We start from the raw sequence: 26,995 nt of genomic DNA on the forward strand, positions 1-26,995 counted from the left end.
TAATCAAGATAAATGAATAACGATTGACAGCTAAAAAAGCGAAAGAAAAAGAAGATAAATACAAAGGGTCAAATTTATTTTCTCTATTGTATATTTTGTTTCTTTTATTTTTAAACACTTTGCACAAACATTATTGATGACATTTTGCAATTCTTTTACTTTATACAATCATCAATTAATTAATGACATTCAAGTAAATATTTAATTGCAATTTTAGTTTTTTTTATCATGATTATGGTGTAGAGTTAGTCTTTATTAAATATTCACAAATTCGGTATTCTAATCATCTTACCCAACAGAAACATAGGTGTTGTCGCACTTGAGTATCAACATTTTTTAAATATTTGTATTATAACACATACATGCACACATTCATACACGCACACACTTGCACATACTAAACATTACTCAAAAAGCCACAACATCGTCGGTCCTGAATTCTGCCATCGCTCCTACTCGTGAGGAGCATTCTAAGAAGGGCGTACCTCCTCCTTAAGTGGTGGACTTAACTATAGGTGATGTGTCGGAGGAGACTGTTGAAGAGATAACTGGTGGGAATCATGATGAGGGTCCTTGTGCTGAAAAGAATCTTAGAGAGTCAAGGACCTCGGGAGGAGCTTCCCCTAATGGCGCTTCTTCTCCTCCACCTTTGAACCTCAGGGATCTTTCTAGATTGTCCTACCGAGATTCTCCTCTCAGCCCTTATGATTTCGAGTTACTGAAGAGAGTTTGTCTAGAGAGATGCATGGATTTGACAGAAGTCATGATGACTTGGTGTATTGCCATCATGCCTTATTGCAAGTGCTATATGGATGAGAGGAGGAAGTGGATGGCCAAACTTGTAGAGGCTGAGATGGAGAAGGTGAGGTTCTTGACTAACATTATTGTTGACATTTTGTAATTCTTTTAATTTATACAATCATTAATTAATTAATGAACATTTAAGTAAATTTTTAATTGTAATTTTACTTTATTTTATTATGATTATGGTGTAAAGTTAGTCTTTATTAAATATTCATAAATTGAATATTTTAATCATTTTATCAAGCAGAAACACACTTGTTGTTGCATTTTAGTGTCCACATTTTTTAAATGTTTGTATTATAACACATACACACATCCACACACTTGCACACATTCGCACATACATTCACGCACTACGCATCAACACTATTTTTTCTAATTATTAATTTTATTTGAGTTTTATTTAAAAAATTCATAGTAAAATTAAAATACGAATTATGTATATAAAAGATAGAAATCTCTTTATGTATAACTATAAATTACATAATGATATTTAATATTTAATAAAATGTCAACTTCATATTCATGAAGGTAACATGTGAATGAAGGTATAATATTGCAAAAGTAAAGCAAGATAGGAAAGAAAATGTAATAAGATCAAAATATAGCTAAATCTAAAATATATATGATCTTTAACATTAATAATTATTAATCATTGGTATTGAAAATCACTACTGCCGTTTAATTTTATTTATAAACTTTAGTTCTGCGCCAAATTTTGGTTCTCAACCTCACTAAATTAGTCAAAAGCTTTTACTTATTTTTTTTATGCAATATTTTGCTTGTTATTGATTAATGTTTTGTTTAGTTCGATTTATTTGAATTACTTAAATGAACCGTAATTTTAAATTAAGCAATTGATAGAGAAACAATACACTCCTGAGCAAATGCGTGTTCCAATATATCCTTGAATTGGCATTTTATGTTTAGGTTAAATTTTCCATAAAAACATTTTTTTTCCTTAATTTCTACAACATACTTTTGTCAAGCTTCAACTACAACACTATCTAAATTTCTCAAATAAATTATTTATTAAATATTTTAACAAAAATAACTCATGTCACGTGTTGAAATCACACACTTTTATAATATTATTTTGATCACTTTAAATAAATTAACTATTTCTGATAAACCCATACGGTACCCAGTACTCTAATAGTTTGATATTCATTTTACTTTTAATTCAGTGCATTTTATTTTAAAGTATGACCTACAAAAGTCTGTGAAAAGATGCTAAACATTAAAAAAACACATTCATACTACATTAAAATAGAAGTAAGATCCAAAGAAAATAGGAAGCAACAGTTGTTGAACGAAGCCACTTGTTATTTTCTGAATTTTTCTCCACAGAATTGCAAACTACTTACTACACAGAATTGAGAGAACAACTCCATCTGGTTTGGACCTGTCTTCAGTGTGACTCAACCACCCAAATTTTTGCTCTTTCTACTCCTTAAATCCCCACATAATGCTGAAAGGTCTTTTTCTTCTGTCAAGAAAAATCTTCAATATAGATAAAATGACAAATGAGTCAAATAATTAGTTTGGTCTTATAACTTTTTCTAATTTTATTAATTTATACCTACAGTTTAACAAAATTTATGTATATTATTATGAAGTTGCTAATGCAGTTTAAAACATCATTAAATTGATGTCTATCATTAATGATATCATACTGTTTCAACTCCAATGTGAATTCTTAGAATTTATAGACTGAACATTCATGATAGATAACATAACATCTATGACTAGTTACATAGAATATATTAAATAATATCCCAAAGCCTTGAATGTAGATAATATTAGTATTTCTCTCTTAATCATTACCACGATTAGAACTTTTAAAATAAACAAATAGTTATCACTTGTACCCATCAGTGTTGATAAAAAAAAACAATTTTTATGTAACCCTTTTATTCCATCACTTCTTCTGCACCTAATTTAATCTGATATAGTCTAACACAACACAAAAATTTGGAAATTTTACCGCTGAAGGAAAGAAAAAGAAAGGTTTAATACCTATTTTGGTTCCTTCGTTTATTAGATGTGTTTAAATTGGTTTTTTTTTCTCAAAAATTCATAAACGTCTTATGTTTTGTAAAAAATAGTTCAAGTTGATCTTTTTTGCCTACGGCGTTAAAAAATTAACGGCAGAGTTGCTCTCCTGGCAACTATTGAATGAGTTGTCCAATTTATCATTACGTGGCACTCTGAAATGAATTGAGGTGTCGATTTTAAAAATAAAACTTAATGATGTGGATTACCATAAGTGAAGTGCTGAAGGCCAGTGTTATCACGACGGGAAAGAAGCCGGTGGAGTGGAGCACGCTGATCCTAAAATGCTCATTCTTTCATAAACTGGTTTGGACTTAAACTAAAAGATCCATTAACATGTCAACATTGATTCCACTATGCAGTTTGTGCTTAGAACTGAATAATAATACAATATAATCGCAAGTGCAAAACTTCACTGTCTCCAATTTTTCTCATCAAAATTTCATTGCCTTCTTTGCTGGAATTCGATTTGTACCTTCAATGAGCCACAAATCACGAATTGATTTTAACCTAAAGGTAATGAGGAGAAGTTGCGATGAAGGCTGCAGTATGGTTCGATATTTAATATGACTGGTTAATGGTAATAAGGGTTACAGTGATGGCAGAAGAAGGAGAAGTGTGATGAAGCTTCCAGTTTTGAGTGGGAAGGGGACTGCCACGTGGTAGTCTCTCATTGGCTGAGCTTGCCACACAATGACTAACTGGACAGGTCATTCAGTTTTGACCAGGGGAACAACTCTGCCGTTAATATTTTTAACGCCGTAAACAGAAAGGATCAACTTGAACTATTTTTTACAAAACATGGAACGTTTATGAATTTTTTAGAAAAGAAGAATCAATTTAAATACATCTAATAAACCCAGGAATCAAAATAGGTATTAAAAAAGAAAACAATATCCATGCAAGTAAGGACAAAAGAAGAGGATTGAGGCCACTAAAGTGGCATCCGAAGATATTGGCGACCGAGACAGGCGCCTCAAATATTTTGATTTTATAATGTAACATTGACACAATAACGTTTGTCAAAGGTACCGTAATTCAAAGCGACATCAGGGGCAATTATGAAATGCCACCCACATTGGAAAACATTTCATTTACCTACGATGCTGTGCTTCTGAATACAAATGTCACCAAAGTCATCATCTTCTTTGTTTTTTTTACCAATAAACTATAAACTATTTGCCCTTAAAGGCAACAAAAAGAAGAGAATACATATTACAAACAGAGAGTGTAAACAACACAGCATAACATAAAACCCATAACCAAAGCAAGGTCTGCCGTTGAACGCAGCAGACCAGGGCTTAATCTCTTCTTCAAAAGTTTTGGTCTTGTTGAAGGGTTTTAAGCTTCTCCGTGTTTTCTTTTCTTCGCATTGTCTTTCAGTTGACATATATATAAATATATAGATATATTTTTTCTGCATTTGGAGTTGCAAAGCACGTCTTTTTGTGGAAGTGGTGGTGAAGGGGGAGGGGAAAGATCTTTCATTTTGATAGGTGGAGTAGCCGTTGGCTGTGTTGGCAGTAGATCGGGTTGCAAGCTGAGATTTTGATCCGATCTCTCTCAGAAATGGTATTCATTTCTCATTTATTTGCATTTTGTCTGGTGTCTTGGTGGAGTCAATTTCAAGTCCTCCATTCGCTTTCAGTGACGTGAAGCTCACTTTCTTGAAATGAGATTGTTTTCTTTCTTTGGTTAATGAAATTGGGGTTCTTGTTTTTCTATGTTAGTGGACTGATCTGCTATAGCATAGAAAGTAGGTTTCGGCGATTCTTTTACTTATAACCGATTACTTTTAGTTTTTATGAATGTGTTGTTTTTACCAGCAGACATTGTTGGAGTCTAATTCTATGGCGGATATTTTTTTTATGTTAATTTTGTTCTTTGAAGAAACATGACGCCGCAAGGTCTAAATCTGGGAAGATCATAATCTATTTCAATTTTCTGTTATTTTAACTGGACTTGTAGCGAAAAATAAGCTTATTGTGAATGCTATCTTCTGAATCTTCTGTTCTGAACTAAGTACTGCAAAATTGCTATCATTATATTTCTTGCAATGTATCATTGATTGACATAGATGATTTTGCAATGATTGTTTTGAATTTGGTTCAAAATTATAACAAAACCTTACTGTTTATTGTGTTGAGTAAACTTAATCGAGTAGATCTGACCTTATTATGACAATGTAGGTGCTTCACTTCAAAGCAGCGTAGTTAATGGGTTAATGTGCATGTCTGCGTGATTGAGGAAGACTAGTTTATTCCCTTTCCTATGTTGTTACTATTTATGCGGTGTAGCTATTGCTTATTATCCTCCTTGGTTTATAGTTTCAATTAATAAATTTAATTGGATGATAGTAGTTTTTGAGTGTTTCCCGAGTTACTAATGTTTCAGTTAATATAAGTTCTTTAGTGTTTCCTACCTTAGTATCTGAGAAGTTTGACTAATCCATGAATCTTTAGCTTGTTTATCATCTATTTCACTAGCATTGTTTTATATTTTGGTCAATATCAATATTGAGTTCAATAGTAGTTGTGTATGTTTTCTTCTAATTATGTTGCAACATGCCCTTTCATGTTGCTGTTAGTCAAGCAACTTTGACTGACCTCCTTCGTTGAATTTATTATTTTCTACTGCTGAAATATTAAAATTTCATAGACGCTATTCCACAATAGGAAGTAGTTAAGCGCATGTTTGGTTTCAAGTTTACAATTCGTGCGAATGAAAAAAGTTCATGTCAAATCCTTCAATAATGAAAAAACTACTCTCTTTTGCTTCACCTTTGACTTGAATCCTTCCTTGTTGTACTTGCAACTAGACAAGCTATGATACACAGATGAACTGTGAGGAAGAACTAGAATTTCAGTGGTCTTTTCAAGCACATAATGAAATAGTGCTGAATGTTTCTAACAATGGGGTGTTAGTTACATTTTCGACCATGTGGGTTTCAACTAAACCCATATTACAACTTCAGTCTAAGGAAAACTATGGAATGGTTACATTACATGCTGGTTGAGTCATTCCTGTTTTGACTTTCTGCAGCAAAGTCAGGGGATGTCTGGTTTGAGAAAATGTTTCTTGTTTTACTTTTAATTAAAAAATTATAAAGGGCCAACTTATTATTTTCGTTTCCTTTTTTTTTTTGTTTCCGAAGATTTGTATACCAAATATAAAAAAATAACATTTTTACTGTTTACACCATTTTTTATTTTTTAATGCGAAATTTTGGAAAAAGGTTGTTTAAACATGCTCTTTCCTTTGCAAACTTTGGAAACAGGAAGCAAAGCTAAAACAAGGTGATATTTGTGAATTAAAATTGAAAATAGAAAATAAAGATAAAAACATATTTTCTCACAACAGCGAACCCTTACATTTTTGTAATAAACTAGCAATTGTGTTGTATTACTATTTCTAGTTTGCATGTATAGACTTATATTTCAACTGTGGGGAATTTAAGACTTTAAAAGAGAGAATTTTACTTTTCATTTACCCACTGTTTGAGTCTCACTCTAGTTATTTGATTATGTGTAAACAATTATTTGATAGGTACTTAATTCTTTGTAGTTAGTGCAGTTAAGTTGTGATACTCTTCATTGTAGGCTGCTACTGCCAATCCTATAGTTGGGTCCCAGATTTGGGTGGAGGATCCTGTCGTGGCTTGGATAGATGGTGAGGTCTTGGAGGTTAAAGGAGAAGTAATTAAAGTCCTTTGTTCTTCAGGGAAGACGGTGAGTGTACTTTGTAATATTTGCTAAAAGCTAATCCTTAGTAATGCATTTTCATTTTCTTGGGAACGTGTCGTTTTTATTTTGAGTGCTTTGATTTCTCGAACATGAATAACTGGTGCAAATCTTTGAAGCACAGTTTAATGAAGATATGTGCCTTATTGAACATTTTAAACTGTCTGTTCTTGTCTTACATTTTTATTCTGTATGATAGATATACCTTTTTAATTTAATCCTAAATTTGTAACTCTCAAATGTTTTAAATATCTGAAATTTTAACACACCCTTTTTTGTCTTGAAATTTGCAGGTTGTTGTTGAAGCTTCCAGTATTTATCATAAAGATACCGAAGTTCCACCAAGTGGAGTGGATGATATGACAAAGCTTGCATACCTCCATGAACCTGGAGTCCTGGATAATCTGAGATCAAGATATGATATAAATGAAATTTATGTATGCATTACAGTTTCCAGCTCTTCAAAGCGTGTGTCTGATGCATGGGGGGAATAGTTCCCTTCATTTAGCATTTGTTAGTGTCTAAATACTTTCGCGCTGCATCAATAAGTGCTGACTAATATTTTGCTTCCAGACTTACACTGGGAATATTTTGATTGCTGTGAACCCTTTCATAAAGCTCCCGCATTTATATGACAGCCATATGATGGCCCAATATAAAGGAGCAGCTTTTGGCGAGCTAAGTCCACATCCCTTTGCTGTTGCAGATGCAGCATATAGGTAGTTTTCATATCTTTCCTGCAGAAGGATCGTGCTAACAGTTTAGGAGTCTGACTACACTAATTACTGTGTATTTGTTTAGGCTTATGATAAATGAGGGAATCAGCCAATCAATATTGGTTAGTGGTGAAAGTGGAGCTGGTAAAACAGAAAGTACCAAGCTACTCATGAGGTATCTTGCTTACATGGGTGGCAGAGCTGCTGCTGAAGGTAGAACTATCGAGCAAAAGGTCCTGGAGGTAAGAGAATTTGGCATTTACAAATCTGATTTATTTTGTTAACCTTTTTTCTGCATCTAAATTTCTTACAATCGTAAATTCTGTTCATTCAACTTTACCCTTATGTTTCCCCTTCATTGATTTGCAGTCCAATCCTGTTTTAGAAGCCTTTGGCAATGCAAAGACTGTTAGGAACAATAATTCAAGGTGGGAAATAATAGTAAGTTATCTGCTTATGTAGTTATATTGCAATTATCTTGCTATGTTGTCTTATTTTATTTTTTCTCACCTGTGACTTCTGCAGTCGTTTTGGTAAGTTTGTGGAGATTCAATTTGACCAGAGGGGAAGAATATCAGGGGCTGCTATCAGGACTTATCTGCTTGAAAGGTCACGTGTTTGCCAGGTGTCTGATCCAGAGAGGAACTATCATTGTTTCTACATGCTCTGTGCTGCCCCTCCTGAGGTACTGGGGCTATTTTTCTTAAATTAATTTGTTTCCGGATTCAATCATAATTGTAAGTAAATTACCATTGGAAAAAACTGTCTGAAAATTGACTTATAAAGGACTTTGATAGAATATAAGAGCTGATTTCCTTGACACTCATAATCATTATGTATACTCATTTATGGTTTTTTTATTGTAAGATATGTGTTTGCATTGGCAAAATGTTTTCAAAGTTATTTATAGGTAAGTTTGTGCTCAGTTTTTTTTTTCTTTGTTGCTTCTAATTACCTGGTCTTCTCTTTCTGACAGGATGTTAAAAAGTATAAATTAGGAAATCCAAGAATGTTTCATTATCTGAATCAATCAAATTGCTTTGAGTTAGAGGGGCTTGATGAATCTAAGGAATATAGGGATACAAGGAGAGCAATGGATATTGTTGGAATAAGTTCTGAGGAGCAGGTACTTTATAGAGATTTTGTTTATGTTTGTTTTCAGGTTCCTAAAGCTTTACCATGATTCAATGCTTCATTTTTCATTTTCCCGCATTGCTCTTTAGGATGCAATTTTTAAAGTTGTCGCTGCAATTTTACATCTTGGGAACGTCGAATTTAAGAAAGGGAAGGAGGTAGACTCATCTTTGCCCAGAGATGAAAAATCTTGGTTCCATCTAGAGACTGCTGCTGAGCTTTTCATGTGAGAAAGCATTGTGCACTTGCACTGTTTTAAGGTTTTGCATTTCCACCTTTTGACCTTGACTCATAATTTTTATTCAGGTGTGATGTAAAGGCACTTGAAGATTCTCTTTGCAAACGAGTAATTGTTACTAGAGATGAAACAATTACGAAATGGCTCGATCCAGAAGCTGCTGCACTCAGTCGAGATGCCTTGGCTAAGATTGTGTACTCAAGATTGTTTGATTGGTAAGCCTGTAAGAAGATTCCTAAAAATATATATTTTTGAACCTTGTTACAGTTACCATGTTAATCTGGTTCTTTAATTTTGTGTCTTGGTTCTGTAGGTTGGTTGATAAAATTAATAATTCTATTGGGCAAGATCCTGAGTCAAAATCCTTAATTGGTGTGCTGGATATTTATGGTTTTGAGAGTTTCAAGACTAACAGGTTTGTAATTGGCGCACCTTTTGTTGTGTAACTAACATCTGTGAGTTTTCATGTGAACACTCTCGCCAAGAAACTTAGAGATTGTTTGGGAGTCGATGATGTTCTCCTCCACTAGTTTTCACATTGTAAGATGCTAGATTGAATTTGTGATGCCATTGATCCATCCTTTGTTCATTATAAACTTGTTTTGTACAAGCAATGTTTGTGATAAATCCATTTGTTATTTTGGTTTGCTGTTTGAACTACATTTTCAGGAAATGTCATTACTTCTTCATTCCTTTCTTATAGACATAAGCTGTAGTTCTACCTTTTTTTTTTTATTGTAAAGATGCTGATTCTGTATGTTATGCCTGGTTGTTATGTGTACGTGCAGTTTTGAGCAATTTTGTATTAATTTGACCAATGAAAAGCTCCAGCAACATTTTAACCAGGTTTGTTGTTGAAAGAGATATCTTTTTCTTTATAATTGAGAATACCTTTTGCTTGTATATTTGAAATTGTTGGAAATCTTGTATCAACTAGAGATCTGATCAATTATAGTATATAAGTGAATGCAAAACTTGTTTTATGAGTTAGTTTATGAAATTTGAGTTAAACTTAAAGTTTACTTTTTAAGATAATGGTTAAATTTGTTTTAAGTCCCTAAACTTTAATGCAAAATTGGAAGTCATTCATGTCCAAAAGTTTGATACAGATTGGTTCCCAAACTTTAAAAATGAATAAATATAGTCCTTCTAACCCAATTGCATTATGTTTTTTTGACTTGTCAAATGAAGTTTCAAACTGCGTTGTTTACACCGTTTGACACATTCTAGTTCAAATGCTAGTCTGGAACATTGTTTAACATTAAAAAAAAAAATCTAATGTCACTGTGTTAAGAGATATTTATTCATTTTTAAAGTTTGGGGACTAAAATGTATTAAAGTTTGGGACAGAGACGATGTCCAATTTCGCATCCAAGTTTAGGGATATGAACATATTTGATCCTTAAGATAATATTAAATCGTGGCACCTGCTATCAAACTACCCACAAATATTTAGTCCTTGGTATGATTGTGTGTGTTGGAGATTTTACATCGTCTAAATATTTCATTAAATTATAGTATATAAATGGGTGCAAACTTTATTTTATAAGTCAGTTTTGTAAGATTGAGTTAAGTTTAAAGTCTAATTTCTAAAAGAAACAAACAATAATCTTTCTCTCTTTTTTAATTTACTTTCGTGCTCTTGTAATGCCCAAATATATTTTTCTGCAGCATGTTTTCAAAATGGAGCAAGAAGAATACAAAAAAGAGGAAATTGATTGGAGTTACATTGAATTTGTGGACAATCAAGATATTCTGGATCTCATTGAAAAGGTTTCCTTTCTGACTCTGCAATCCTTGGCTTGGTCTCTTGTAGGTTGCTTGGTTAAGTCAAAGATATTCATTCATTTCGGTTAAAAATTATATATTAATTGTGGTGGTGTACAGAAATATAATTGGTAAATTAAATTGGCTTATGGTCAGACGTTGCAGTAGTGTATTTTCATTGATTGAGGCATAGCTTGTCTTAAAATTGTCAGTGATGTTTCTGTTGCTATATTGGTTACTACATTCTAACAGTAGTTAAACTGAATAACATCAAATATCAGTATGTGAGATGTTAACTAGTACTAGCTTAAGTGAAAATAAAATATCATGACATAGCCTAGGTTGCTTGAGCTAGTTTTCTAACATATATCATTCAAAGTGATATAAAAATAAAGAGATGTAAACCTCAGGAGTCAATTTGGGTGGATGAAATGATATAGTTGGTATTGCTGATTGAAGTGTCCCTAAATGGTACACTCTGTTCTAGTAAATCTAATTATTATTATACATAATACTGGAAGTCTTAACTGGCTTGTGTCCAAACTGTTGCAAACCTAATCAATAGGTTTGTGGAGCATAAGCTAAGTGTTGTCATTAAAATATTGCATTGGTGGGTGGACATACAAATCAAGGTTATAGAGAAAGAAGCACTACATGAGGGGAATCATTTTGAAAATATGTTGATGTGGAAAGAAGCTGCTTGAAAATTTTCCGAAAATTTTCCCTGAAAGCAAATGAGACATGAAAGGGAGAATGTATTTTGTTTATGGGGGTTTAAATGAATGAAAACATTGAATGTGTTTTTTCTGTCGTTTTAGGGACTAGGTTGAATTTTTAATGAAACAGAAAAGGTAAATCTAATTACCTTCGAAATGATAACTGCTAGTTGAGTTCATCCAAATTGACCTTTTTTTATTGCATTCCTTACATAGAAAAATATCATGTACTTTATCAATGCATTATTTTGCCATTGTTTCTTTTAGCACACTGATATCATAGTTGTCTTTGTGCAGGTTGCTATTAGTGAATTTATTATTACAAATTTATTTTGAGTCTTGAATTATCTTGTATTCATTTGCAGAAACCTGGTGGCATTATTGCTCTTCTGGATGAAGCTTGGTATATTTTATGCTGATAGCCCACATATTCTATCGGTTATTTTTACTGAGGCTCTGATAGCTGTGTTTTTGTTCTATGCAGCATGTTTCCTAGATCTACAAATGAAACTTTTGCCCAAAAGCTGTATCAGACCTTCAAAAACCATAAAAGGTTTAGCAAGCCTAAATTATCACGTAGTGACTTTACAATTTGCCATTATGCTGGAGATGTAAGTTGGTTATATTGTTATTTTTTGATCCAGATATAATAAGTAAATAAATAAGATACATTTATAATATAAACACATGCTGGAATGCTGTATGTGATTTAATCTGTAATTTGTAGGTCACTTATCAAACTGAATTTTTCCTCGACAAGAATAAAGATTATATGGTTGCAGAGCACCAGGCACTTCTTTGTGCTTCAAAATGCCCCTTTGTATCGGGTCTGTTTCCTCCTTCACCTGAGGAATCTTCAAAACAATCAAAGTTCTCCTCCATTGGCTCACGATTTAAGGTTGGTTATTTGGAAACCAACTCTTTTTGTCTTTCTTGCTTAACCTATGTGTTTGACAAAACACTTCGTATGTCTTGCAGCAACAATTGCAAGCTTTACTTGAAACTCTCAGTTCCACTGAGCCACATTACATTCGTTGTGTAAAACCCAATAATCTTCTCAAGCCAGCAATTTTTGAGAATAAAAATGTTTTGCTGCAACTACGTTGTGGGGTAAGACTGCTAGTATTTTATTGTTTTTCTTTTATGATAATATTTGTTGTACTGTAATAGAAGTTAAACCTGGTATCGTGCAAGTTTATGCTTATTGGCATAGTTCGTTTGGTTGTAGGGAGTTATGGAGGCAATTAGGATAAGTTGTGCCGGGTATCCTACAAGAAAAACCTTTGATGAATTTGTGGATCGATTTAGTCTTCTTGCACCTGAAGCATTGGATGGAAGGTATCTGAATCGTCATCCTTCTTACTAGTCATTATTCTGAAAGTGCTTACCTTTTTATGTATTTTTATTTTTAGTTCTGATGAGGTAACTGCTTGCAAGAGGATTCTAAAGAATGTTGGACTTGAAGGTTGTCAGGTAACTATTATTATGTGAGAGAATCTTTTATCCTTTGGGAGTCTTTTTCTTTCCACTGGAGGAAGTGGTATCATTTCCTTTTCTCCCATCCTTGTGTAATTGACTCCTACCATTATATCGCCAGTAGATTTGGAAGAGGTGTAGTTTAGGTTTAGGAATGATCCCTAAGGCATGTGATTGTCAAGCATATACAAAAATGAATTGCTATTAATGTTCATCTGTACTCACTGTAATGATATCCACCATTGCATTAGATAATTGCATATTGGCGATACAAGGCTTAAATTATCTTTTTCTAATTTAGTGGTCTTTGTTATTGCCACAGATTGGTAAGACAAAGGTGTTTCTCCGAGCTGGCCAGATGGCAGAACTAGATACCCGTAGAAGTGAAATCTTAGGAAGGTCAGCAAGCATTATTCAGAGAAAAGTTCGGTCATATTTGCAACGCCGAAGTTTCATATTGCTTCGTCTGTCGGCTTTGAGGATTCAAACTGCATGCAGAGGTATCTGCTAATTGCTTCTTGAAATATTAGCTCATAGGTTGGATTTGGGAAGAAATTTTGTACTTTGTGAAGTATGATGACTTTCTTTTGTACTGACTGCAGGACAACTTGCTCGGCAAGTGTACGAGGAAATGCGGCAGGAGGCTTCTAGTTTGGTGATTCAGAGGTGCTTCCGCATGCATATTGCTAGGAAGGCATACAATGATTTGTATGCTACTGCTGTCACTGTCCAGACTGGTATGAGGGGAATGGCTGCGCGTTGTGAGCTATACTTTAGAAAGAGGACTAAAGCAGCAATTGTCATTCAGGTATTTTGAGCACTTTTACTATTTCTGGTCATGGATTCTATTGCAAAACATTGTTACTGAGCTTGGCATTTTTACTTTGGGTTCAAATAGCATGTTATTCCAACACTGATGATTGTCTATTGTAGAGCCACTGCCAGAAATACTTGGCACAACTTCATTTCACCGAACTAAAGAAGGCAGCAATTACAACACAATGTGCATGGAGAGGAAAAGTTGCTCGGCAAGAGTTGCGAAAGCTCAAGATGGTATGTACTTATGTTTTGCTCCTTAATCCTTTGAATCCATGTATGAAAATATGTTTGAAAGTTGTGACTTGTGAGCTCATAAATATCATATCACTGATAGGACCTAGGATAATAGTTATTACGGAAATTGAATTCAGATTTCAGGGAATTCATAGGTCTATTGACAATTGGTTAGCGGCATATCCCCTTTAGAATTTGTAGTATAATGTTCTTTAAGTAGAAAGTAACTACTTTTGAGTCATAGTCAATCAAAAACAATGTCGAGTTTTGATATGTAGAATTGAGTTGTACATAAAAGCTTTGTTATGGTTCTCTCATCACATTCTAAGCTAACCCATAATCATTTAGTACTGTACAAAACTTCATTAGCCTGCACGAAATTTTCACTTCATGTAGCAACATTGTAAAGCTACATTAATTATACTCCTCCAAGCAGAGGTTTTACCTTTACTGCAAATTTCTCATTTTCACTACTCTATGCCTACAACCAATAATATCCCACTTTGCTTTGATCCATTTTATCTATGATATGGGTAACGTCTAGTTGACAGCCTCGATTATGAAAAATGTTATCTAATCTAATATTCGTATCTCAAACTACTCATGCTTGTTTGAATTAAAGCTTCAAAAATACTTTTATTTCAGAAGCAACAAATCTTTCCTTTTCCATTCATGAATTGAAATTCACAAAAGCATTTTGTAACTTTAAACTAAACATTCACCACCTATAAAACTTTTTCAGAATGCAGTCAAATATCATGCATAGTAGGGATATTGTAAAATGACTCTACCCAAAAGCTTTTCTGGTTCTTGTCTGTGAGTCTATATGCCTTTTCATTTTGAGTTTAGTTAGCAAATAGGAAATTTATAAAATGTTGACGAGGGAGCTAATCTAAGGATGCACTGGGCGTATTTTAGGGCTCTATTAATCCTAAAGGCCAAAAAGGAATGGATGCTTTACACCAGGAAAAATTTCACTGAAAATGTGGATGACAGTAAAATCTAACATGGGACACCATTATGCTACTAAAACTCTCGATTCAACTTCAGCTTCAGAAGTAGAATTATTTGAATATTCCTCTTAGGCTGTTGATTACTCAATTTCCCCTTCATGTAGTTTTTATTCACTGCCTTTAATGTCACTGGCATATACTTCGCTTTAAGTAATTTAAAATGTTATCATACTTCAAAGTCCAAAGTAGTTCAACCGCGGACCTTTATTCATCTTTGTCCCAACTCTACTATATGCTTGCATCTAACAAGATTTATAATCAGATTGCATATCTCAGCAAGCAGTATGGCTGCATATATTGTTTGGGTTTACTTTGTTGTATGAAGAGATAATGTTAGGATTACAACTATATGTGATTGTTGAACCTTAAAAGTGCTAGCTCAATTTTAAACACATTTTGCATGCAGAAAAAAAGTGAATAGACTTAGTGATTGAGATGTTTAATTTTATGCAGGCTGCAAGAGAAACAGGAGCTCTCCAAGCTGCCAAAAGTAAGCTTGAAAAACAAGTTGAAGACCTTACATTAAGGTTGCAGCTGGAAAAACGTTTGAGGGTAAAATACTATGGATTTTTCTTTACTAGCTGCTAACTAAAGCAACTTTAATGTGGTCAACTGGCAATTTTCCGTTGCATGAATTGATCCTGTCCAATTAATAATAGCAAAATATCGTAGTGTGCTTTTTAGCACCGTAGCAATACTTGTTTTAGAAACTTTTCTTACTGGAGTGAAATTGATTTGTGTAATTGATGAGAAGGAGCTTTTTTTCTGCATTTTCTGAGAAAGATGTAAGAAATTGATAAATATTATTTAGTTAGTATCTTGAAAGGCTTCTTAAGCCTGCATTATTACACATAGGTTGACATGGAAGAAGCAAGAGCTCAAGAAAATCAAAGATTACAATCTGCTTTGCAAGAGATGCAACTTCAGTTTAAAGAAACTAAGTTACTTCTTGAAAAGGAGAAAGAGGCTACAAAAATAGCAGCAGAGAGAGCTCCCGTTATACAGGAGATTCCAGTTGTTGACCATGCTTTGTTGGAGAAGCTCAGTAGTGAGAATGAGAAACTCAAGGTAAAGTGGTTATGGCATGGATATCTGTGCTTCATTTCAAGAAAGTATTTGTATATTGATACATTTTGTGGAAGATATATTGTCATATTGTATTATTAAGATAGTACTTCATAAATTCTGTTACAGAACATGGTGAGTTCACTGGAAAAGAAAATTGATGAAACAGAAAAAAAGTTCGAAGAAGCTAGCAAAATTGGTGAAGAAAGGTTAAAGCAAGCTTTGGATGCGGAATCAAAAGTAATCCAGTTGAAGACAGCTATGCAAAGGTTGTATTTGTGATTAAACTTTGTTGATTTAAGATAAATATCTTATTGACATCATTTGATGTTTTAAACCCTTTTTTTGTCTCCTGAGTTGTAAAGGTTATCGTTCATGCTCTACTGTAACGGGTTTCTATCATCATGGCCATTTTTTTACTTTAATTATTATTTATAGGCTTGAAGAGAAATTCATAGACATGGAATCTGCAAACCATATTCTTCAGAAACAATCACTACTAAACTCATCTGTGAAAACAATAGCAGAACACCTGTCTTCCCCAGTAGACGAGGTAATTTATTGTAGCTAAGGTATACAAGTTCTCATGCTCTCAATGTAAATATACATCTATTGAAATAATGACATTTTTTTATGCAGAAATTAGAAAATGGTCACCATGTGGCAGAAGAGCTGAAACCTGTTGTAAGTATTCTTTTCAACTGTTTTTGTGTGCCTTCTGTAACACTTGACCGTTTTCAATGGAGTATAAATTGAGTGACCTTTGCAGGATACATTTGTTACGCCTGTGAAACAATTTGGTACAGAATCTGACTTCAAACTGAGGAGATCTTACATTGAACGACAACATGTATGTACTTAAAATTAGGGACTTAATTCTGTTTATTGTCGTGGTGTTTCATGCAAAAATATCATTCTCACGTAAACTCTTGTTTACTGTAGGAGAGTGTTGATTCACTTGTTAACTGTGTTATGAAAAATATTGGCTTCAGTCATGGAAAACCCATTGCTGCATTCACCATTTACAAGTGTCTTCTCCACTGGAAATCTTTTGAAGCTGAAAGAACCAGTGTATTTGATCGCCTGATCCAAATGATTGGTTCTGAAATTGAGGTAGTGTAATTACATTAGTCTAAATTATATTTTGTGGCACATGATAATGAGATGATATGTGCTGTGGATTATGCATTACCACAAAATGGAGATTTCTTTCTTTCTTCCATAACCAATAAAACTAACTAGTTAATAAGAAACTCTTAGAAAATAAACTTTAAACTTAACTCGATTTCTGTAAAATAAGATTTGTACTCACTTGTATTCTACAATTTTAACATTTCAAGCATGAGAATAGAGGGGAGCAAAATATGAATGACATGATAGGCCCAACAAAATTCGTTGAGATTAATTGATACCATATTAGTAGACTTTAAATTTAATTTAACATTTTAACACCGACTTGAAAGGTAAAGTTTGAACCCACTAATATAATTTTAGTCATATCCCTAATTGATTTAATATTTCAAACAGAAACTGATCACTTTCAGTGGCCATTTTAATAATGTATTTTTTTTAATGCTTTAAACTAGAGTAGGTTTTGTTAGAAATGTAGGTTTGAAGATCTAGAACTGCTAAAGATGTTAAAATCTGCAGGAAGCCTGACCACTAAAATTGAGTTGTCAACAAAATGAAGTAATAACTCAATGTTTCTGGGTACAAAGAAGCTTCAGCTAGATAATCCAAAAATTGAAAACTTGAGGCCAGGGAAAGCAAGTGCATTTTAGTGAGAAAAATCGTACTTATATTGAAAAGATTGTTTTGTCATCAACTCCTCATCTTGATGAGGGTGTTTCATGGATTAATGCAGCCTAGGGAAAACTCTTTTAGATTCTCACTGCACATCATAATTATGCCGATAATTCTAATGTGGTCTATTACAAAAATTATTGAATATGCAGTCTAGTGGAGTGTAATGTTCATTATTAGTTAACAACTATTGTATTGGAGGAAGGATTGTCTCGGTTTTTAGTTTAATTCTCGTTCCAGGATATTGTTTCTGTGAAATTACTGGCAGTTTAATAGTTTATTGTTGTAGTTATCCTCCCCTCCATTTCTTTGTAGACTTTATGTCTTTATGAATCTGTTTGTATTGTTCATGGAGCAATAAATTATTTTGTGGGTACTGTAATGTTAAATGGTGTGAATCTAGTTTTTGTTATATTCAATATTAATTGTGTTTTTGTTAACAAAAGTGTTAGACCACTCTTCAAAAGTAAATTTTTGGCTTTCTTCTTCCTTACTCTTTCTTACCATACAGAATCAAGATGGCAATGATCATATGGCCTACTGGCTGTCGAATACATCTGCGTTACTGTTTTTACTTGAACAAAGTCTTAAATCTGGGAGTTCAACAAATGCTACCCCAGTTAGAAAACCACCTAATCCAACATCTCTCTTTGGAAGAATGACTATGGTAATGGATATTTCTTAAACTGTATTCAAACTGGTTTTCATCTAACACTTGAATATTATAATGATTAATTCAAGGGTAAATTGCAGAGTTTTCTTTCATCCCCTTCTTCTGCCAACCTTGCTGCCCCTCCATCCGATGTTGTACGCAAGGTAGAAGCTAAGTACCCTGCCTTGCTTTTCAAGCAGCAGTTGACAGCGTATTTGGAGAAAATATATGGCATCATTCGGGATAATTTGAAGAAGGATTTAACTGCGGTCCTTGCATTATGCATCCAGGTGTGTTGAAATCTATTTATCAATTGTTCTAATTCAAGTTTCCTGGACAACCTATATATCTCGTTCATGTAGTTATAATTGTTTACCAGATATATTTTCTAGAAATTCCCAATGATTATGGGCCTAATATTATCTTTGTTGTATATTTTTCTTTCTTCATTTTCCTTGTGCAAATCTCATGTTGATTTTAGGCACCAAGAACTTCAAAGGGAGGGTTACGTTCTGGCCGATCCTTAGCTAAAGATTCCCCAATGGTTCACTGGCAGAGTACTATTGAATCCCTAAATACCCTCCTCTGTACATTGAAAGAGAACTTTGTACGAAGATAAATCTCTATTTATCGACTTCTAATTACCGAGCAATTACCTCTGTTAGCCACCTCCGTTTTATCTCTGAAAATTGCTAAAATGTGGTATATTCCTTTTCTGTTTCAGGTGCCATCAGTTCTTATTCAAAAGATCTTCAGTCAGACATTCTCATATATTAATGTGCAACTTTTCAATAGGTAAGTAGTTTTTGCATAAATCTATTTGAACATTTTCTTTTTGCATCATAATTGTTTTATTTTTCCTTGAAATGTGGAAAGGCTAACACCTCTTTTTCTCAAATGATTACAGTCTTCTTCTTCGACGTGATTGTTGTACATTCAGCAACGGGGAATATGTGAAAGCTGGATTAGCTGAATTAGAGCTGTGGTGCTGCCAAGCAAAGGAAGAGGTAAACTGTTTTTTCTTTAACCGTAAAGTGTTTCTCTCAAGTTATTGTTTCGACGTCCTTTTGAGCTGTACACGTTTTAGTAAAAGCTCCTACTAATTGCCTAGAGCACAAATTTGCAGTATGCAGGATCATCATGGGATGAACTTAAGCACATAAGACAGGCTGTTGGATTCTTGGTAAGGGTTTACCATTTGACAGTTTAGAATCTTTTCACGGTTTTAATGTGCTCACATTTTGCCGGTGGTTCATTATTTTTATGGTAAATGATGATTCTCTGTTGCAATTTCTTTTGTTTTTACCTTATAAAAAAAATATGGAAGTTTCATGAAATGATTAGTTATAGTAACAGGATAAATCTGGCAAAAATAAAGGACAGAAGACATGTGCTTTTATTTTTAGATCAAGATTATCTCTAAATGCTTTTCCATGTTTGAAGTAACTACTGTATTGGTAAAAAATGCTTCTTATATTGGTTCTAGAAAGAAAATCATCCCCCAACAATTCCCTTTGGAGACTTGATCAGATAGATTTAAATTTAACCATAAGCAAACAGGATGAACACATAAGACAGGTTTTGGAAATACATGGATTATTCATCAAATCCGTAGGGATCTATGCAATATGCTCTATTTCATGAGAACAACACTGTATTATATACAAGACCAAGAGAATCAATCCTGTGGATTTAGGAATTAGAATCATTTTAGCGACAGAAATAATGGAAAGATGATAGAAAGGAGAATAAGAAGAGACATGGAAAATCTACTATAGAAAGAAATGTAAAAATTAAGTGAGTTGTTTTGCAGCTGCTGGGGTAGAGGGCGAAGGCTTTCTAAAGCAAAGCCTTTTATTCCGTTATGGAGAAGGTTCGGGAGTTAGGAAGAAAGATAGTTTTGAACAAGTTAAGCCTTGTGGTAGAGGAGGTGTTCTCTCCTATGGATGCTGGTGTTTGAGACATTTGTGGGAAACTGCATTTCTGATTTCTATCGTGTTTTGCTTATTCTTGTGAAGGGATCTAACAAAAGATAGCAGACTTTTTCTAATTAATAAATGGAAAATATTTCCCTAATTATACCATATATCTCAACAGTATTTCTCACAATATCTTGCAACCCACACGAGCTAAATTTTACTAAGATCTAAGCTTGCTACAATTAAAGCTATTTCTTTTAATAGAAAACAAGCAAGCCCTGAACATTGAGGTTGGGGCAACAATTTAGAAACTGAGCACAACCACCAAACAACGAAAGGACAACAAACCAAGTAAACCACTAAACAAGGAGAGAAGTATAGTAATTAAAGCACGATAGCCAAAGAAGAAGATCGATGTAACAGCCCAAGCGTAGTTGCAAAACAAGTAGAAGGGTGCAGCAAATCAAGTGCAGCCGCCAAACTAGTCACCAAGCTAGGAGAAGGGCAGAACAAACCAAGTGCAGCTGCCAAAAACAGCAAAGAAAAATCCAATGGCATGGCCAAAAATCCATTGGATGCAGCGGATGTTGTTGAGCAGGATAGATTTGAAAACGTGATACACCCAAATAAACATTATTTCCATGACCATACCAAATATATTAACAATATTTCCTTAAATATCTTCACGGTAACCATTGGAAACTCTAACCATACTTGTTTATAACCGTGCACATCACGAGTTTTAACTTCAAGAGATAAACATTATACCTTCTTGCAACAGGCTTGGAATAAATATGTTGAATAAGACAAGACTACTTATTGTATTTTCTTTTCTTCATGAATATGTCTTTTATATGAAGTGATTGTCTTAATTGTTCCCATCTTGTTTGATTGTTGTCTATGTTTATATACAGGTTATTCATCAGAAGTACAGGATTTCCTACGATGAAATCATCAACGATTTATGTCCTGTAAGTCTTTATCCATCTCAAACTTTCGTGTGAGTGAATGATGTAATTGTCTATGGAGTTTTTTTTTTTTTTTTTGAACTTTGGAGATGCAAGCACCTGGGTAGCTGAGTGGTGATGGTGGAAATCGCACCTAACCCATGGCTTGTCTATGGATTCACTTGTCTGTTTCTTCTAGTAGCTTTTGACATGGTTGCCCAGGTTGTTAGTTTGTTCAACCAGGGGAGTGAATGAGGTTACTTGTAGGACTGAAATTCAGATGCTTTAGTTGTTGTAACGGGTGGATAAAGGAGACTAGGGATATTGATATGTGCATCATGCATGGTCTCAAGCATGTTTTCTTTGTTCTCGTTTTTTGCTGATTAACTGTAAATGTCTTTTATAGTGTATATGTTTCTTTGATGTCTTTTCCTTTACATTTTTCTCCCCCTTATCTTCTGCTTTTCCAGATCTTGAGTGTTCAACAGCTATACAGAATATGTACACTTTACTGGGATGGTAACTACAATACTCGAAGTGTATCTCCAGATGTAAGTTTGTGTGTATATTTTCCAAAAAAAAGTAAAAGTAATTGCTGAAATTGTACATGCTTGACTAATGCGCTCAAATCTCCCTCCAGGTGCTTTCAAGCATGAGGATGCTAATGGCTGAGGACTCCAATAATGCTCAGAGTGATTCTTTCTTGTTGGATGACAGTTCTAGGTGAGAGCTCTCTTAATAACATGTACTTTTGCCATTAGAATACAAACTGTGTAGTGGGGAAATATGATCTTTTGATTATATTGGATAATCAAAATAAGGTCAAGTAAATTAATAAACTTTTATTCACAAGAAATATGTTACATGTTCAACAAGCGGTTTTTGCTTCTTTACAGCATCCCCTTCTCAGTGGATGATCTTTCTACATCACTGCAAGAGAAGGACTTCTCAGACATGAAACCAGCGGATGAGCTTCTTGAAAATCCAGCCTTCCAATTTTTGAACGAGTAGGCGGATAAAACTTAGTATACCTCCTTCTAAATTTGTCTTCTCAAGCCTGACAACAAAATCAGTTGTTGGTCCTTGCCATTGTTGGTTGTAAATGCCATTCAATTATTCTCTCTACACTAGAAAGAAAAAAAGAAAAACTTGACACCCTTTTGGTCATATCCCTGCATTATGTAAATTTATTTTTTCATTCTTTTGTTAAGCATTCAATTGTAAAATGTTAGTTGATAATAGGGCAAGGGATATTTTTAGCATCAGTTAGCTTGCCTTGTATTTTCCTTGCCTCTTTTCTTATCCTTCTGATGAATTTAAGCATTTCACTCTTTTGTTCTGTGGGACCAAGCTCACTATAATTTTTGACTTTGTTATATAGAAACACTTGCATGTTAGTATATCCTAGAATCTGAACTCTAGCGTCATAGTGTCACGTTGCTAGTAACTTCTGGAGGTGACATTTTCTACGTCATCCTTAGCAGAGATATCTTAAATTTCATGTAAAAAGAGGTTAGTCACCATGCATCATTAAATGTACTAAATAGCCTCTTTTTGTACATTCTGATGAAAAGTTGCCTAACTGTACTATAGCTGTTATTGAAGAGTACTTCAAACTGTACTGTGCTTTATTCAAGTGATTTATTTTTAAAGCTTTTTTTTTTTTTGTGTTTTGTTATTTACATATCTATATGGATATTTTTGTCCATCTCACGTTAAAATGAACTATTTGAGATTGCCCTTCTATTATTTTATTTGTCTTCTACCCAGTGTTTCATCCCGGATGACCTTCGTACATTAACAAACAAAATATGGTCAAATCATGACTTAAAAGTAAAAACTTGATTTGGAAATAAAAAAGAACAAATGGGTTTAACTAAAAGATAACTCAATTTCAGGGTTTAAGGTGTGGCCATATGTAATAGTATTTCAAAGACTTAATTTTTTATATACTGTTAACGTAAAATATGTAAAACTTCTCTTCACCTAAAATATGTAAAACCATACAAACGAAATTATGTAAAACTTGAGAATGGAATTTGAATTTTTCCCATAATTTTTGGATTGCATAGTTGAAACGAAATGGTGGAGTGGGTTGATTTGTTTACGTGTTGTTTATTTGTAAGGAAAGTGCAAGCCCACGTTTTTCCCCTGTTAGGGAGTCAACACAAAATTAATGAAAGGAATCCGTTTGATGACGTAAAACATGTTTGCTACAATAATCTGCACATTTAATTTTTGAAAAACTAATTATGAAAAAGTCTTTGGATTGAAACTTTTTTCGGCCAACCCATTTGGAATTCACATGGCTCTGGCCCCAAAATTTTCCCCCTATTGTGCTGGCGCAAGGGTTGCAACCCTAGTAGCTCTGCCCCAACAAAGGGTTTGGGACCATTATTCAATTGGACCACCCTATGGCTAAATTTCATTAACTATTCTTATTGTATAAACTGATGGTCTCAATGATGGGCATTAAGATCAACCACATTGGATTTTTTGGATTTGGATAAGCTTTGTTGTCAATGAACAAATGAAAAGAGTTGGTTTGTTCTAGGTTAAGATTTTGGTCCACCATTGTTGTTCCACGAGGTTCCCCTCAAATGCTACCAACATTTTCGTCCATTCCCATTGCCTTCAAGGTCCTCCCCCTATTCTACCTATAACTTCTATATCGCTCACTATCCTACCATCTTTACTTCTTCAAACTCCCTCCATATTATCATCAATTTTTATTCACTATATTATAGATTAATCTCATTCATTTTATTGTAACATCACCACTAACATGCTTATTTCATGTAAAGAAATTAAGTCATACACTAATTGTTCTAACCAAAAGTACTTCGGTATGATTTCTTTCTAGGGTTTCTTGTTATATAACCTTCAGAATTGAGTAAGTTTTTTCATGGTGAAAAGTGTATTTTATAAGTCTTAATTAATTATTTACTTATCCTTGGATCTTAACTAATATTATGTATTTCTTGAAGATTCTCTTTTAAAAAAATATCATACTAGCCATCGATACACATTACTTAGAAGTGATCAACAATTTGTTTATGGGATGACTTAACGATTCTAATGAAGATTTCAAATACAGATATTAAATTATGAGGACTGAATTTTGGTCTTATTAACTGATACAATTTATATTGTCAATGATGACATTATGACGTAGTTAAATTTGTTGACTTATATATTTTTAAAATTATGATAACATGTACAATTTTTTAAAGATTTATTGGAAGAGAATGTTCCTATTAATATTTAGACAGAAAATGATTATGGGAAACAAATGTCGACAAGTCTTAAATACTATCCATCGATCCGATGAAGTTCAGCCAACCACAATTGTCTGTAATAATTTCTTGTCATTGAATTAGAGAAATGCGAAAATTACATGAGCCAATGGAAAAAGATTAGACATTACATCTATCAAAAAAGTTTTCATATTGGTCGACATGCTATCGACAATTTATCATTCATAAACGATGAAATTTCTCGAGTTGGACCATCATAGATGATGTTCAAGCTTAATTTCACGAGGATAAAGAGTTTTGCAAGCATCAAGAAAATCGCAGAAATGAATGATAAGGAAAAACAAACACAAGTTATGAAAATGACACCGATTGTAAGATTATATATGTTTTACTAATTAGTTCACATCTACATAAGGGAAAAAAAGATTTATTTCACTTTCAGAATGCATTTTATTTTTGTGAGAAGTAATTGTTAAGGAAAAAATTAGGTAGTGGATTAAAAAAAAGAGTATAAAGTAGTAGGTGTCTAAAATTGTGGTATGATGAAAGTGGAAAAATATGATTGAAGTAGGGTTGTGCTTAGGGTTTGTGAAAATGATGGGAGCATAATCTATAATGAACTAGGTAGAGAGAAAAAACAATCAGTGTCATGAAATTCCTTATCACAATAATAAGAGATGCAATCGTTTTGATCACTTAGCTTTTGTCTTATGTGTGATATTAATTAATATGGTGATGGGAAAGTCCAAGTTGGTCATTTTCAATCTTTAAAAACCACGACTTTCCGTAATACATTTATGAAAGATATATCTCTATCTATATAAGCACACACATTCACAAAATTTGTGGCTTAGCGTCCAAAACAAATTCAGAAAGTTAATATGTTCCCATTTTTTTTCAGTATCAGGATTTGACTTGAAATGCATGCATGAAGAGTTCTCCATCCACCTTTCTCTTCCACTTTCATCAACTGGTAAACCTTTTTATCACACACTGATCATTCACTTTTTATAATATTCAGTGTACTCACAAAGAAAGATCGAGAAAGTTGCATAACATCTTATCACATATTGGTTACTTTTTAATATAAGCTCAAGTTAAGATATAAGAAGAATGGGTTTCAAAAATCAAATATTCCATTATTCATCTTATAGCTAATATCAATGTATCTCAAATCTATCGTCGAGTGACATCGTTAACTCAGTCACTATATATTTGAAGTATAATTAGTTTTAGTGTATGAAATTCTGTCACAATTCTATCTTTACAAAACATATTGAATGGAAGGAAAAGAAATACTTAAACTGAACTCCTAATTGTGAGATTATATTAGGTGTGATAGAAACAATAATATATGAGTCAAAATAAACCTCATCACCATACATTAAATCAATTACCATAGATTAAAGTATTATTAGCTTTGATGCATAGAACTCTCTTACAATTTTGTCCTTAACATATAGAATGAAAGGAAAAAAATATTTAAACTAAACTCCTAAACATAAAATTATATTGGATGCGATGAAATATAAATGAAAACAAACCTCGAATCATTTTAAAAATTAAATTAAAAATAAATTTTATAATAAAATACAAGTCATTTTAAGTTTATAACCGTTATTTATCGAAATTATTACGTTATATATTATTATATGGTTATTAGAACATCTACCAATATTCAGTAACATATTTAATATATAAATATTTTATTATTAGAAGTATGCTACAAATTTTATATTTCTACGTTCGATGTATAAATACGATAAAAGATCTCAAAAATCTTATACAGACTAGAAATAAAATTAGTATATATTATTGAATTGATTTAACTAAAATTATTGAAAAGTTCACACACAAGAGATATTTTTAAAACTATTTAGGTAAGTAAAAATTGTGAATAAGAAATTGTGGAGTATATAAACAATCGTAATGTAAGGTTTTGTGACGAACAGTATTTATGAAAATAAGTATACTTCATGCAACAGTAAATATGAATTCTGTAACAAAAATTGCATATGTTAATCAATAGTATTGACTTAATAATAACGCTATTTTTCGAACTTAAGGCACATAAATATGATTGAAAAACAAGTTGATCTCAGATGTAATTTCATGTCTAAGCATTTAATTAATTAATTTTGAGAAAATAAGTTAAGTTACTATAGCAAAATAGTCTTCCCATCATCTCGGTAGCCATATTAGACAAGCCCGTGCACAAATTCTAAAGTTTTTATAAATAAAATAAAACAAAAGTCTGGGCAAAAAAAGGTAAAAAAGTTAACATAGACCTAAAATCTCTAAAATTTGCCTTCAAAAAGTAAAGAAGAGGATTACAAACTTAAGTTAATAAATATGGAAGCAAAACATGATGTGAAATATCAAAACTTGGAACAAAGAGTAACAATTTGAATATTATTATAAATAATTAATATAACAATTATACATTAAATTTTGTATTTTATATTTAACAAGCTTTTAAGTAAATGATGATTGTTGATCCAGATTATATTTTGTATCTATACATAGAAATCGTTTGGTAAAAATAGATTAAGGAAATTGTGTGTTCTTTTTTATATTTTTATGCATGTTATCTATATAAATAACTCGTATTTTCTAATTTTTATTTTGAGGTAGTTTATC

General features: G+C 32.9%; 1 protein-coding gene across 1 annotated transcript; it reads left to right on the top strand.

Annotated features, from left to right (window-relative positions):
• Window positions 1-3,983: 3,983 nt before the first annotated feature.
• Window positions 3,984-22,437, top strand: LOC108322998 (myosin-6). The gene is made up of 39 exons (XM_017555319.2): window positions 3,984-4,431; window positions 6,459-6,587; window positions 6,893-7,036; window positions 7,173-7,318; window positions 7,401-7,557; window positions 7,685-7,743; window positions 7,841-8,000; window positions 8,292-8,441; window positions 8,539-8,675; window positions 8,756-8,902; window positions 9,001-9,102; window positions 9,476-9,533; window positions 10,359-10,460; window positions 11,536-11,573; window positions 11,655-11,781; window positions 11,898-12,068; window positions 12,149-12,280; window positions 12,399-12,508; window positions 12,583-12,643; window positions 12,969-13,146; window positions 13,249-13,454; window positions 13,580-13,699; window positions 15,166-15,264; window positions 15,568-15,780; window positions 15,907-16,046; window positions 16,216-16,330; window positions 16,417-16,461; window positions 16,547-16,627; window positions 16,720-16,890; window positions 18,092-18,247; window positions 18,334-18,522; window positions 18,714-18,839; window positions 18,957-19,027; window positions 19,140-19,239; window positions 19,359-19,415; window positions 21,066-21,122; window positions 21,569-21,649; window positions 21,739-21,821; window positions 21,995-22,437. Exons 1-39 carry the CDS (start codon window positions 4,429-4,431, stop codon window positions 22,107-22,109), a joined length of 4,536 nt encoding a protein of 1,511 aa, XP_017410808.1. The 5' UTR covers window positions 3,984-4,428; the 3' UTR covers window positions 22,110-22,437.
• The last annotated feature ends 4,558 nt before the right edge of the window (window positions 22,438-26,995 follow it).

This window comes from Vigna angularis, chromosome 2 (genome assembly GCF_016808095.1).
Source record: "Vigna angularis cultivar LongXiaoDou No.4 chromosome 2, ASM1680809v1, whole genome shotgun sequence".
NCBI lineage: Eukaryota > Viridiplantae > Streptophyta > Magnoliopsida > Fabales > Fabaceae > Vigna > Vigna angularis.